At 43.1% G+C, this 16,055-nt stretch overlaps 1 protein-coding gene across 1 annotated transcript in view; it reads right to left on the bottom strand.

Annotated features, from left to right (window-relative positions):
* The window catches only part of USP34 (ubiquitin specific peptidase 34), a 237,910-nt gene that overhangs the window by 179,153 nt on the left and 42,702 nt on the right, over positions 1-16,055 (bottom strand). Inside the window, exons 7-11 of the mRNA XM_019516623.1 lie at positions 5,343-5,424; positions 5,158-5,250; positions 2,595-2,720; positions 2,027-2,156; positions 812-942 (exon numbers count right to left, since the gene is read on the bottom strand). Of these exons, the coding sequence (XP_019372168.1) occupies positions 812-942; positions 2,027-2,156; positions 2,595-2,720; positions 5,158-5,250; positions 5,343-5,424 (562 nt within the window). The remainder of the gene's footprint in view (positions 1-811; positions 943-2,026; positions 2,157-2,594; positions 2,721-5,157; positions 5,251-5,342; positions 5,425-16,055) is intronic.

Here is a 16,055-nt window from a genome sequence, read left to right as displayed (position 1 = left end):
CCCCCATGGTGAGGGAGGGAGTGGGGCTGGGGCAGGCGCTGCACAGCTAGGATGGGGCAGGGAACAGAGCCGCAGCTCATCTGGAGGGTGGCTCCCACAACTGTGCGCATCCCCAGGGGAAACATGGGGGAGCATATGATCCCTGGATCTGTGCACAGGGGATGGATGGGCTGCCGCTGCGTGCTTGGGGCCATGGGCTGCACCAGCCTCTGCTCGGTGGTGGGGCTCGGCCTGGGATGGGCAGGGGTGAGGCGGGCGGCAATGGTGCTGGAAGATGAGGCTACAGCAAATTCTGGGGTGGCTGTAACCCCCCATAATTCCCCCCTCCCAGAGCTACCACTTCCCACCCCACCTCACCCGAGCACAGCCTGGGCCCAGCCCCCGTGCCGAGAAAAGGCTGGAACAGCCTTCAGCCCTGAGTACACAGCAGCAGCCACGCCCCACTCCACACACACAGATCCGGGGGGCACATGCCCCCCCTGCCTCCCCCAGGGGTGTGTGCAGCAGCAAGAGCCACACCCGACCCCCTGGACAAGCTGTGACTGTCCTGTGCCCTGCCCCAGCTGTGTAGCATCTGCCATTGCCCCTACCCCACTTCCTCCCTCACCGCGGGGCACTCAATCTGGCCCCTCACATACCCTTTCCCTCCCCCGCACCTCTACCCCACAACAGACTTACCAGCCAGATGCTGCTCTCCAAGCTGCCAGGCTGCATATCGGCATCAGCTGATATGATTGGTCAGCCAATGGTATCAGCCCAAAAAATCTTTATCGGTGCACCCCTACCCATAATGTAAGATTTGTAACTGTACCTCTGTATCTGAAAGTCGTTGCTGAACATGTTTTGTTCTGTTGATAAGCTGTTCCTCCATCTCAATGTCACTACCCCCACTCTGATGGGTATCACTGTTGTCACTACTTTGAGGGCTAGCCGCAGGTGACCCTATTTTAAAAGCACATTCTCAGTTATATTCAAATTAATGTAAATAACAAAGTAACAGTTTTAGATAAAGCTGCCTTGTCATCTTGAACTTAACACCTGCCAATAGTTCAACAAGGAATGAAACTCCTTATAAAATTATTTTTGAACAATCAAATCAGCACTTTGCTGCAAATCGTGTTTCAGTAGCTGAAATGTCTAACGTATGGAATGCAACTGAGATATTCTGTCAGCCCTTTTACAAAATATAATTTTCTTCTGGTAACTCACATCTCAAAAGTAATACTTCACAGTTTGCACAAACTCATTTCTGCTACACAAAAACCTACTGCTTTAATGGCCATCTTGATAACAAAGATTACAAGTGAGGGTGCAGTGTATTTCTAGGACTTAACTTACAAGGCGATGGGGCTGCTCTCCTGAGCTCTTCTTCCTCTGAAGGGAAAGGAAAAAAAACAGGAGGGAAACATTCTAAGTGACTGAGCTGTTTTGGGTCAGCATATCACTTCTTCATAATTACATAAATCAACAGTGGCAAAGGAAGGGAAACCTAAAATAACATAGGGCCACCCCACCTTCAGTAGTGATTGTAGGTACCTAAAAAGAAAAGCCTAAGAAAAGAGTAGTAATATGTATCGTCAAAAAACACCCAAAAAACGGTGAAAATTACATTAACTTTTCAAAAAACAAACAATGTACTATAGATATAAACATTCAACAGAAGAGTAGTCAGCTGATAATTCATGGAGAAGTGTGAAAAAAGGAAGAGAAAAATACATACAATGTGGATGTATTAGTAGTATTGTTTGCTGAATGGAAAGCTTTTCAAGGATGTTCATAAAGTTTCAAAACTTCCTTATGGGAAATAGGTGGGAACAGAAATTCTCTCTTTAATCTTCACCTTCTGACTTTATTTTTAAAATATGCTCCAAGATACACAAACCACATTTTAAAATAATTTCATGCGTAGTCTACTAAAAATGAAGCTCATAGGTTAATATTACTAAGACTGATACAATCAAAAACTCATCTATGACTTCTATGTTGGAAAAATACACACATATGACAACATAAAATATATACTCACCTTTTTTATTTCCCATGGGTAGATTAGTACTGAGTAAAGATGCAAATGAACTCTGTTTTGAAAGCTGGGCCTTTGCTGCTAGTGCATTATTCCAAAGTGCTTTAATAAGCATTGATGCCAAATATAAGGTCTATAAACAAAATCAAATTATAGTTCTCTGAAAAAGCAGTAGGTTGTCTATGCAAAAGACATACTTGTTGCTTCCTTTGTACTCCAATATTACGGTGCATCAAAGTAAATATCACAAGAATACAAGTGAATCCATTTTTAACAAAACAGAGAAACGTTCTACATGAAAAATAAAGAAGCTTAAGAACTGCTATATATAAATTTTCCAAAAAAGTATTATCTAAATTTAAAAGCCATAAAGGCTTACTTTAAAACAACAGAAGAATTTAAATTATATTTTCCTATTCAATACATTATTAAATATTCCAGTGGTCTAAGAGAAACAAATATTACGTGACTAATATGCTAATATCCTGCCTTTCTTTTTTCTTTAAATACAATTTATACTCCACAAGAGTTACAAAATGTACAGCTGTACTTCAGGTTTCTTTGTTTTTACCTGTTCAGTATGAGCACTTGGATGAAGAGTTGAGACTAGATTAAGAAGATGTCTAAGCGGGACGGGGTCCAAGTTCTTGATCAATGAAGGAAAAAGATCATGTATGTAACGACTACAATGCTTCAACTACAAAAACAAACAAAAAAGTGACACATTCATAAACCTGGGCGGGTAAAAAAAAAAAAATTAAAAAAAATCATACAACACTCTAGAAACTTCATTATACAAAAACAGTTCTCAGTAATATCAAATATCAAAAAAGCTACCAATTCTGATTTAACCCAACAGTCTTACTTCCAAGCACTTGAAATCTAAAGATATTACATGTAAAAACCACAGAGCTCATTTATAATTTTAAACTTAAAAGAGGTTTTGGGTGATGCACGTTTGGAACTGATTTTTTTTAATTGAATTGCTAATTCAATCATTTTTGTCTCTTAATATTTGACTAGCATTTCATGTTAGCACTGGTGAGTGTAAATAAAGACGTTACAAATTAAGCCACTATCTACAAAACACAATTTATCCAAATTATTATGCCTTCAACATAAATGGTATATATAGATATAGCCTCCAGCAATTAATAGTGTTTTCCTTTTAAGTGGCCTCTCCCATGGCACTGAAGAGATAGCGCTCAAGATCAAACAAGAGAAGTCTCCTTTGACTTTAAACAGCATCCTATATCTTCTCACAACTTTAATGTTTATAAAATAAAAATGTTCATATTAATAAAATAATTACATATTATTATTAACATCATACTGCATTGTGTTTTATTATCATAAATAAATGGTTTAATACAATAAAATACTTTAATATTAATTAAATAGAAAGTCACATTTACAATGAGACAACCTCTATGATCAATATAAAAATATTTTACCTTTTGAACTCCAATTTAATTGATTGTTGATTATGTGTATAAATCCCCAAATTCTCTACCTTTACGCCCCTTCACTCCCAGGTTTTTGCTACTATTAATGGGCCAGACCATTTGATTTTATGGAGAAGCAGCAACAAGAATCATCATTTCTTATCTTGAGAGTATTTTTAATATTTTGGAAGTGTTGTTATGATAAGACACATTTTTAAATGTCAAATGGCTTTTTGTCTTCCTTACTGCCTCCGTAGAGCTGCATAAATATTACAGAGTATCCACTGACCCTGCAGAAGCAGCAGGGATGGCACAGAACTGAAATCAGTTCTTGGATAGTACCACTGGAACTGGACAGCATTGCCCAAATTCATGGGAAAAAAAAGCTGGTGTATGAGAAAGGAATATGGGAGAAGTAAAGTAGAAGATCATAGAAGGATGGCATTGGTTAGAAAATACCTCCACACTTAATTAGCACAATCCGCCAAAGTCTACCCTATCTCAAATATAAAGAAAACAAATTGAGTATTTTAAAGCTACCATATTATTCTGATTATAAGTTAACCCTCAACAGAAGTAACTCCACATTTGCAGGTTCAATTTTAGGAAAAACAGCCTTCTCCCCAAATACAAGTCCATAGCTATAAATAAAACCCTCGAAATGTTACTACCGTTACCAAACTCCATGGGCAAATCAAATAATCAAGGCAAGGATCCCGTGAGCTAAATGCACTGAAAATACTAAAATAAAAACTGCTCAGAAAATAAATTCTCCTTTGGTCATTTTACTGCATGCACAAAAATGCTGCAAGTACAAAAAGAGTCAAGATCACTGGTGTACCAATTACACACCAACCCTACAAGCAAGTCAAATCCAATTGTTACGGTTCTTCTAGCAGGGAAAAAGGTTGACTTTAATCGGAACAATATAATATATAAATATATTTTAATTAAACAAATACAGATAACAAACTTATTTAAAATAACATTTTGTGCAGTAATCTGGGGGAATTTTCAGTGGAGGCATTGCATGGAAACATTTGATGTACTCAAAATTTAAGCACAGGGGTAGGTACCTTCTTCAGACAATCTAACCATGTTCAGGAACCATGTTATACTAAGTAATACCACCAAAAGTAAAAAGTACCAACTTTATAGAAAGTAATATGGTATAAAAATATATACATGCATAGGTTTTGGTGTATCTTCTCTTTTGCCTTCTTAAGAAACAAAGTCAGAGAAAAGAGGAGGAGAATTATTGAAGACAGAAACCATTATAGCCTTAAATTATAATCCTTTTCATATTTAAAATGCATCTAAAATTACAAATAAAGTTATATCCATAGGTGACAGGTAGGGGCGCACGGGGGTGCACATGCCCCCCTGACGACCGACAGTGATGTTGTGAGGTAGGGCTGGTGCGCCCCCTAACAGGGCCGCCGTCGTCAGCAGCTTCTGAGGGTGTCCCCCCAGATTCGGGAGGCACCAGTCACTCATTGTTATCGCTATATAACAAACAAAATGCACGCTTTACATTTCACAAATAAAAAGAGAAACAGAGAAAACAAGAGGCATCATACCGATTCAAAAACAAGTGATGTAATGAAGCAAACAAGAAAGCATGAATTTAAGTCCATATCAACTGGCATTTCAGTTCCTTCTTGTAAATATACTTATATATATATATACCTGTGCTGCTGCCCAAATGCAGTCTATGTGCTGAGTACTAAGCCGCCCTTCAGCTGCGAGAAAATTCAGAATCACTTGGCACTGTTTGATGATCTGCAAAGTAAAAATATATTTAGAAGAGCCTTAGCAGAACAAACACTTACTTCCTCATGCATACAGTAAAATGACAATTATTGTACACAAACCTCAATGTGTAAATTTGGTCCAAATATATGCTCAACCACATTGTTGCTGATAAGCCAGTCTGCAAGCTCTTTTGCAATGGACCTATGTGTAACAAAAGAATATAGACAAATATATAATTATTTTATCCCTCTTGTATAGAAAATTGCTTCTTAAACAGGGCTCCCTTTACTTTCATTTATCTATTTACAAGTAAATAAAAACTGTTCTCTAAATCCAAAACATGTGCAGCTTGCAGATATAGATTATAAAAGAGAAGTACAGAGGACTAAAACAAATTATGCAAGCTAATTTTGACATGAAATGCAAAAACAACTAAAATTTACAAGTATTTCCAAATCTGGAAGTTATTTATATAATTTTTCCAGGAGAGCAACTGAATATTTTTATTTTTTTCCTTTTCATCAAATCTTGTGGAAATGGCAATTCACACAGTTTGTGTGTATCCTATTTACATGATTTACAAAGTTAACTGAATAACTGTCAGTGGACATTTAAAAAAAATCATATTTCATTCATAATAGAACAGATCTTTGCCTACAGCCAATCAAAAACTGTCAAATAGAAAGAGATAATGGGACCGAATTTTCCAAACTAAAAATTGGCTGATCAAAAGACCTCCTCTCCTCCTTCGACTCAATCAAGTAGGTGAAACCATAGGTCTCTCCCTACGATTTTATCGCCATAAATAATTTGTGAAAGTTTGGGTATTCAGATCACAGACTCTATCTGACACACCCCAAGGGTAAACTTCTGTACTCTGTACACACCCAGATAAAAAAATTGTGCACAAGGCTACACAACTAAATGAGAGATGTAACTAGATAAGAGTCTGAGAAGAAGAACTCTGACCCCCAGCATAAAGCGTAGTTCTTATGACTACACTTTACAGCTTCAAGTTGCCAAACTAAATGACCGCCCAAAATAAATAAAAAGGAATTTATAAGCTCAATGAGATGGTGGCAAGTTTACAATAGTGATTAGGTGATTCTCAAAAAAACCAGCATTTCAGAAGTTTCTGTCTTCTGACACTATCCAGTTTTGATGAAAACAATCGGTTGATGAGCAACAATTCTCTTTTCAATATTGGAACTGTGCATGAAAACTTCCATACCAGCAAAAGGATGGCAGAAATGTACACTTTTCAGAGTAGTCAACTATTATGGAATAGACTGTGCACTTAAAGAACACTTACTTGCATAGTCACACTATGTACTTTGTATGTTTTCTCCTCCTGAACAAGTTAAAGCTAAACAGCTAACTGAGGAATGGAAAGAAAGAGCATTCTTCTTTATTTCCAGCTATTTAGAACATTCACTGTTACATTCAAGAACTGCACTGCATGATAAATAATACATGATGCAAAGCCTAAATAGTCCTCTCTTTCAACAAAGAATTCCAAATAGGGAATTAAGTGACAAAAATCAAGATTGGCATTGATCTATATTTGTATTTATGTACTTAGCTGTATATAAGGCATGTTAAAATTATTTTCAAAATGTCCAGACTCTAGAAATGTATATTATCTCTACATAAGTGTTCATATTCAATACTGTTTTTTCTAATTTCTGAAAAATAACTAATTGCACCAATATCAGTTTTTCAAAATATGTATAATTTGCATCCCATATTGTATTAAATCAAGTCTGTTTTATAAACTTTGGGAAATGTCTACATCAGATATAATCTAATATCCACACTTGCAAATTGTCACTATATAAAACTGCTTTCAAATTTAAACTTCTGGTTTAGAAAATAATTGCCTCAGGTGACATTTGCTACCAGCCTTTCCTTAAGCTTCTTTTCAAACACATAAATTACAACACTGTCTGATAACAGGGATAAATTCTAAACTATTAAACAGGTTTGACTGTTTAGAACAATGTATTGTACATTGTTCCCAAACTTCCAAACATTTCCATCTTTTCTAATTCTATAGTGTTCAAGGAAGACTTGACAATTTGTTTGGTTCTCTCTGAATTTGGGTTTTAAGGATCACATTAAAATTGATTCAAACTGCTACACATTTCAATACCTAAAACTTAGGTGCCCTGAGTAGGAACGTAATTCAATTTGACTACGTGTGAACACTTGGAATTCCCAAGTTGTCACCAGGAAAAGTTAGGTGTCTCCAAAAAGCAATTCAGGCTTAGGCACCAATTCTCCATACATAGAACCTGGAATTGTAAATATCTCCTAAGGATGATACAGAAAGTCCAGAGGCTCTGGTCTCTGTTCTTATATTTTTCCTAGGTTTTAACCAATGATCATCTAAAGTGAAACGTATAAACAGGTTTAACAGCAAGGACCAGTAATCCAGGATTCCTCCTTCCCAGGGAAGCGCCATAACAACGAAGCTAGAGGCAGACTCCCTCTTGCTTAGCGTCCTTCTGGCCACTTGTTTCTTGAATTCCAGTGATCCACCTTCCCCAAAATAAATAGGGGATATCCTTGCCCAGCTTATTTTACAGCGTGGTGGTTAGGGAATCCTTCCAGGAATTAGAAAGTGTATGTTTAAATCCCTCCAAGGTGAGAAGGGCACAGGATCCCGGTGTGCATCCCCTGCCCCTTCCTTGGCAAAACACTTTAATCCAGTGGTTCTCAACCACATTAGACATAAAGCACCGCTAAGGAAGTGCCAACTTTCAGGCTTCACTCATTTTTTAACTAAGAAAAGTAACAGAACAATTCTTCTGTTGCAAAGACCTCAGGAAGATCTCAACAGGTCAGAATGGTTTTGATACTATAGATTCCTATTTAAAATGTCTGGGTTTATCTTGTGAATCATACACTGAGTGCTTATGGTGCTGCACAACATTAAAGGAATTTCACAGTACCCCAGGGTGCTCCAGAACCCAGGTTGAGAGTCACTGTTGTAGCCACTAAGCTAGAGACCACAAGGTTTTCACCTCTACAAACATCTTTTTTATCCAAGTTAAATGCTTTTGATGCTTAGTCTCAACAGGCTCAAGGACAATCAAAGTATCACCTTCAGCTGGTCTCATGTCACAATACACCAGGAACAATATAGGCATTAAAAAAAAACTTTATTCATCAAAAACATTAACAAGAAATTGTTCACCAAACAAAACCAAAAAAAGTTAGTATTTTGGAAAAGACCATTAAAATCTAATAGCAGTCAAACCTTTTTACTATACTTAATTTATTCTTAGCTCAGATCTTGAGTTTATACCAGAAGAAACAGGGAATAGTACTGAACTTATCCTCTAAAGGAGCTGATGCAATCTTCTTCATAAAATGACATGATATTAAACTAAAGGGAATAACTTCTTTCTTTCCATTCATTTTTTCCCCTCAGATTTGAGAGATTAGTGTCAGCAGTTGTCAACATCTCAGTTTGAGTACGATTGTGTTACAATGCCACCTTAAAGCTGCCTATTTGAAAGGATTGCCACGCGGGTAGAAAATCGCTTTACTTTCTCTGATCCCAGTACCTGCTTCATACTCTAGGAAGCAGAACCAATGTGTCACTGAAAACTTGGGTACAACCCACTTTTAAACATAGTTCATCTTACAGGCCCCTTTGCAACCATTTGTCCCTTTTCATTGACACCCTACACTTCAAGGAGTGCCTTACTCCCATAGTATTCTTTTAAAAAGAAACAGTCAAATTGTCTGGTATTGGAGTAGTGATGATAGGATTGTTAAAGTCTTACAAAACTGAAGTTTTTAGCTGTTTCAGATATTCTAATTTTAAAGGAAAAAGGAGGGAGGTGTCTAAAAACTCATTTTAGATCTTGGTAGCTTCAGCACGTTTAAATACTTAACAAGTTCACTAATATTTGTCTCTTAATTCTTTAGATGTATTTGGACTGTCTACTTTTCAGATTTCTGCTTCCATATTTTGGTAAAATGGGCTCATAACAGGTCCTTCTTGCATCCTTTTAAGAGCTCCCTATTAAGAGCGGGGATCTGGGTTTTTGGTTTCCACCATGAAACTGGAAAAAATGCAGGTTTTCCCTTTTAACTGAGAAAAATGCAGATTTTTCATTTTAAAATGGAGAAACACATGGATTTTCTACTTTTGCAAAGAGCTCTCTGCAGCTTGTTAGGGAGCAGAAGGGCGGTCAGACAGGGGGTGCTATGTGCATGCGTGCGCAGGTAAGTCTGGTAATGTTGGGGGAATTGAAGCCCCATAATAAGGGAGGGAGGGAGTTGGGTGGCCTAGGGCTGGAGGTGCTGCCCAGCCTGGGCAGTACATACATAGGCCTTGGGGCCTGAGGCAATGACCAGCCGCAGGGCCCTGGCAGGGAATGGGTAAGAGCTGCAGGCGGCTCATCCAGGGTCGGAGGGGGGGCAGAGGGAAGTGGGGTGGTTTCCTGCCACTATGTGCACTCCTGGGGGGGGGAGCACAGGAACACATGGCCCCCAGGTCCGTGCGCAGGGCTGGGGCAGGCAGCCCACTGTGGGTTTGGGCTCCCCGCCCTGCTGCCCTCCCCCGCAGGGCCTCCAGGGCCCAAAGGGCAGGACCCAGCACCACAGGGTAGAGCAGAGCTGGGCACGGAAGCTCATTGCCACCATGAGCCCCACTTCACCCTGGCAAAGTACCTCCTGCCTGCCCAGCAGCAGCAGGGTCAGCAGCGCAGAGCTGTGCCCCTTGCTGCTGCCAGGTAGGCAGGATGAGCAGAGCTCCCAGCAGCTGCAGTGAGCTTTCCTGCTCCAGCCCTGCTGCACCAGGTTCCACCCGCTGGGCTGCAGAAACCCTGAGGGAAGGAAGAAAGGTAGGGAGCCTGAGCCTGCAGTGGGCAGCCTGCATTCACTCCCCCCTCCCTGCCCCCCACCATGGGCTTTTCTCCAGCCATGCCGCCTGTGAGAGAGGGGGAGCCAGGCTCCATGCTCCACTGAAGCAGCTGCTTCCCATGGGTGGCAGCTGGAGTTCAGGTGCTGCTGCGGGGGGGGCAGGAGGCTGTGGACCCAGGTACCTGGCCCCAGAGCCCTGGCAGCTGAGGGCCCCCTCCGGCAGGGCTGCAGGGAAGGTGCTGTGGGTGGGGAGTGAGGGGCACCAAAGCAATGGGGGGCTGTGGGTAGGGAGTGAGAATCCTGGACCTGCATCCTGGTGAGCAAAGGAGGCAGGGGGAGCTCCAATTTTCCATAATAAAAACCCTCAAATCAAATACCAAAATTTATAGGTATTTAAAATTAATTTTATTATAGTGATTGAAGCACTGGGAGGCTTCCAAAATTGCTTTAAAATTGTAAATCTATCAATAAAACATTGTGTTCAACTGAGAAATATATATATTAGTGGCATTTCATTTCATCACAGATTTTGGGGGTTTTAATCAGAGAATCTGCAATTTTTAAACAGAGAAAACCAGGATCCTAGATTATGAGTTCAAATTTCTTCTCCTTGGCTTAGTCATATCACCTCGATTTTTTATCAGGTATACCTCCCTCAGTATGTATGTGCTACACATTATTCCCTACCAAGCTCACAAAGAGATTCTTGTCCAGTGTATGATATGGACTTTTTATGAACAAGACTAAAGAAATCTATTTCTAACCATGGATATTCATAAGCTTTATATCCCACAGTAAGTGCAAGCTAGATCTCAATAATTTACAACCTGTTACATTTACAGATAATTTACCAAGAATAAATTACTGCAATTTAGCCTTCATTTACATTTGTCAGATTAGGAGCTGACAAATGAAAATATTACAACCGATTTTACAAAGGTTCCAACATCAGAGAAGTACTCATAGGTGTGCCATTAATGTCATCCCTCCTGGATGATAAGGTAGACACAGTATTGTAGAGCTGAGGATGGCAAGGGCATCCAAGTCACTGTAGAGCAAGGGTGCTCAACCACCGGCTCACAGGCCAGTTCTAGCCCACTACATGTCATGCAGCCTGCAGGGCTCCCCACAGACCCAGAAATTTGGCAGCAGGGGAGCCCCAGGCTCTGCACACTGGATCTGGAGCCTGATCCCAGCATGCATGGATGGATGAGAAGAACACTGGGCCCCAGAACACAATCCTGGCACCCAGGAAGAAGAGCCAAGCCCCAAGAATGTGATCCCAGCATGTGGGGGGCTTGGCCAGGATGGCACTGGGTCCCGAAGACCCAATCCTGGCATGCAGAGGATAGGGGAGCAGTGCCTTTTGCTCTTCACTTAGCAGGTGATTAAGGAGAATCTGTTGGGAGTTGTAGGCCTCAGAGCGATGCTATGCTTACTTCACTTGTCAGTTTCTAGAAGGGAATGCCCTAATGTCCAATTTTTTTCTCAAAGTAATACCTAGCGCCCAATATTCTGTTCAACTGCAAGCAGAGATTTGGCCATTCTTTTGAATTATAGGTTTCTATATTCCTTTTTCCTCTGTCACCACTGATTCCTCAGCTTATTTAAGCCCTGCCTTGCTTTATTTTCTGCAAAAACTTGGTATCTTCTGTATAGGTTTGTCTGATATGATATTCTGCTGACAATCAGAACCTTGATGGCATGGGCGACTGGTGCCTCCTAAGTCTGGGGGGGGGGCACCAGATCACTGACTAGGGGGTGTCTCCCAGCGGCTGATCGCCAACAAGCCAGGGGGGAGGGGCACCCCCCCCAGCAGTCGATCACTGAGCCCGAAATCACCAGCAGTGAAACCAGACGTGCACTTCCACCAGCAGTTCCAGTTTCACGGCTGGCATTTCCAGGGGGTGCACAGCCAATCTCAGGGGGTACACGTGCACCCGAATGCACTCTCTACACATTGACAGTGCTTGATGGCAATGTCAAAGAACCCCTCTCTTTTACCTCCAATCTTGGCAGATTACTACTTTTCCTTTGAAAGAAGCAGGGGTCTTCATAGATCCGTTGTTTCTTTATGGGACCATAGATTATAGGTATTTAACATCTGAATATATTAAGGTCCCTGACATGTTATATTTAATACACAAGTAACAGGTTAACTGTACTTGAAATAGTAACCTGGCCACACAATCAAGTCAATTTAAGGCATGACAATACAGTAAACAAGCCACAAAGTTATTCCACATATAATGTGCAGCAACTTCGTAGTTCATTTGTACCACACCTTAAAGTGAACACATAGCTGGTTGGGGCTGGCCCATAACAAGTCTCAACACCCAGTTGAGTGTCAAGATCCAGGATGCAGCATCCCCATGGTCTGGTACACACTGTCCCCAACCCATTCAGACTGGAGACAGAACCAGCCCCCAGACACAGACCCTCACATGACACCCAGAGGCAGAAAAGGGATCTAGCGAGCCCGATGCATGGTTTTCTGACATCCCCAGAACCTGGGAAACCTAGGATCAAGGGGCTTCTCCCTGATTGGGAGGTCCCCATGCACCGGGGATGTCAGAAAACTTCATGTGCATCCCAGCTACCCACGTGGTTTTTAAAGGGATCAGCATAACAGGACCCCAGGATTGTGGTGATGCTCCCTGAACCTGGGGGTCCCCATGCTCTGCAGAAGTCACGTGTGCTGCTCACTTGGGCAGCATACATGGTTTTTATTTACCCCTGGGCATGGAGATCCCAAGGCTGGGCTACAGCAGCCTCATCCTGGGGTCCCCATGCACCAGAACCTGTATAAACCCCTTATGCCACTCAGCGTGACAGCACATGTGGTTTTATAGGTCCCGGTGCACAGCGTCTCAGTGACTGAGCTGCAGCAGCCCAATCTCAGGGTCCCCATGCTCTGGGACCTATAAAACTGTGTGCCACCCAACCAGAAGGTTTGATTTTTACTCATCCGCAGACATGGAGATCCCAGGATCAACCTAATCCTGAGGTTGCTATGTGCTGGATCCCAGGGTCCCTGTGCCCAAGGATGATTAAAAAAAAAATCACATGTGCCTCCCAGCTGGAGTTTTAATAAGCAGCTGATTGCTGGTTGAGGCCAGACACCAGACTGGGGTCAGTTTCAGATCCCAGTTCTGCCCCTAAGTGACAATCAACTAATTGTTGGCACCCAGATATCAACTTCCTTGAGGGAAAGGGAGGAAAGTAAGGTGGGATAGGGATCTAATTAATCCCCGATCCCAAAATTGTGCACCCTGGCATGCACATGTGGCATGGCAGGAGGAGCAATTGTTGGCATTGTGGATTAGATCTCATCAGACCTCAAAATGAGCATCTGTCAGAAGTCTAAAAATTCAGAAGGTAAGAGACAGGCCCTACTGGTGTTCACAAACCAGTCAGCAGGAAGGTATATGTGCCCCTAAATCAAAATTGTTGCTTCAGTTTGAGATGGTATGTACTATTATTGGGCTGGTTTTCCTGATCCTACATTATTCTTTAGAGATAACAGACTGAATTGTCTCTTCCTATCTCTACACCATATTTTAATAATTTCAGCTTTTCAATGTCTGATTCAAGGGATCTTAGTGCAAAAAGTGTCTTGCTTCATCTGAAACTTTAGTTCAACATCTATGCTTCTAGGACTTTAAACTGATACTTTTTTTTTTTTTTTAAAGTACCCCTTTAAACCACTGGGTACCTGTATAAAGGTCACATGTTTTCCCTTCATGGTAGCTTCAGTTAAGATAACTAAAAATCCAAGCTCAGAATACACATGCCCTATGTAATGCTCAAAAATACCAAGTAATGATACATTTCTGAGCTGCATCTGAACAAAATGCATTTTCAGTAAAACCAGAACATGTGCTGAACTGTGACATGCCGAGAGAGAGCTTACCTGCTCTGAGTCTACTAATGATAAGGGTGGGGAGGATAAAGTTTCAGACATATCAACCAGTGAAGAAGCCTCACATAAGGTCAAGTTTAGTCTCAATATCTTTATTTTATGCATAAACCTTGAACATGAACATGTTCTTGTAATATTCGCCCTGCCTTTATTTACCTTAAGGTTTTCTGAAAAACAGGCATGATTCACAAGACTGAGAAAACTATACGTTTATTTGAAATACTGTATATTCAACACTAGAAGTCTGGTCGAATGCATTGGTCCACAGATGCATTGAATTCAGTGGAGTTGTATACTAGGTTTATTAAATTATCATGAGATGTGTATTAACAATACTTTAAAACATAACTCTTATACTTCAGTTCCTTGGACAACTGGTCTCAGTTTCTAGAGGTCATTTGTCTAACTAACAAATCAACATATACTTTGACACAAGTTTGGCAGTCCTCTATTCAGCAAAGGCTCAGGACTGGAATAGCAAAGCTGTTTCACATCAGGTAGATAATATAGAAAAAATACTTTCCAGGGAAATATACATAGAACAAAATCCTGATTCCATGAAGACAATAACAAAATTTCCATTCAGTAAAGGTGTGATTTGCCTAAGGTATCCATCTATAGCAGGGGCGGGAAATTATTTCAGGCAGAGGGCCACTTACCCAGTTTTGGCAGGCTGTCAAGGGCTGCATGGGTAGCCCCACCCCCTGACAGGTGCCCGGTCCCTTGGCCACCATCTTGGGACCCATGTCCCAGGGCCAGCACTGGTGGGGCCCAAAGCAGGGCACAGGCTAGCAAGGGTCTGTGAAGCCAGGCTGGGCTGCACCAGCAGGCAGAGTGGGGAGCTGGCCCGGCTCCAAAGAGCCCCTCCTGGCTGGGACCCCACGCTCCTGCCACCCTGCTCTGGGCCCCACTGGCACTGGCCCCGGGACACATGTGCAGACTCTGTGCTCCTGCTGGCTCCCTGCCCACTCACTCCCAGTGTTCCCCCAGCCCTGTGGTTCAGGCAGGGGGCAGCACACAGCCCCAAACCCCTGCTCGCCAGTAGGGAAGAAACTGGTGCTGGGCACAGGGAAAAGCAGCCCCTCGCCCGCCCCATGGCCAGCACTCCCTGCTGCAGGCACTTGCAGCCCACGTGGGGCTGTCTGGAGCAGGCACAGGCAGCCCCATGTGGGCTGCAAGCGGCAACAGCGCAGGGCAAGTAAGGGGCCACTTTTCCCCACACTCAGCACCAGCTTTTAACCTAGCCCTGCTGCCAGCCTGGGCCCCACACCAGCTCCAGGCTTGCCCGCTGGGGCTGTGTGCAGCGGCAGCAGCTGCAGCCCCCCCACTTACTGTGCCAGGTAGTGTTGGCTGCTGCTGCCCGCCCAGAGCTCGCACGCTGGGCAGCCCACAGGTGGCAGTGGCAAACACTGCCTGGGGTGGCAAGCAGGGGGGCTGCAGCTGCTGTCCCCATGTGCAGCCCCAATGCGAGAGCCCAGAGCCAGCACAGGGCCCAGGCTGGCAGTGGAGCTGGGTTACAAGGTGGTGCTGAGCGCAGGGCGGGGGGAAGAAGTCCCTTGCCGGCCCCATGCCCCATGCCCCATGCTACAGCCGCTTGCAGCCCACGTGGGGCTGCCTGTGCCTGCTCCAGACAGCCCCGTGCCGGCCACAGGGCAAGTGAGGGGCCGCTTTCCTCCATGCCGGGAAGGAGCCCAGGGAAAAGCTAAGCGGGGGGGGGGAGGGGAAGCGGCCCTTCACCCACCCTCTGTAGCCAGCACTCCCTGCTGTAGCCGCTGCAGCCTGCACGGGGCTGCCCAGAGTGGGCATAGGCAGCTCCAGGCGTGCTGCGAGCAGCTGCAGCATGGGGCACCAGCCACAGGGTAGGCAAGGGGCTGCTTTTCCACACCCACCCCGCCCCCCCTGCGCTCAGCTTTTCCCTGGGCCTCTTTTCCCCAGGTTCCTTCCCTGCCTGGGGTCCTCCCCTGCCCTTCCCTCCCACCTTCCCCCTTATTTAAGGTTCCAGCGCAGGGAAGCCACGTGGTCCCAGGCCAGA

Source organism: Gavialis gangeticus, unplaced genomic scaffold (genome assembly GCF_001723915.1).
Source record: "Gavialis gangeticus isolate Ggan-Ray unplaced genomic scaffold, GavGan_comp1, whole genome shotgun sequence".
In the NCBI taxonomy this organism is placed as follows: Eukaryota; Metazoa; Chordata; order Crocodylia; family Gavialidae; genus Gavialis; species Gavialis gangeticus.
The sequence above is the reverse complement of the archived record's forward strand: the minus strand, read 5'-3'. Positions and strand labels throughout refer to the sequence as shown.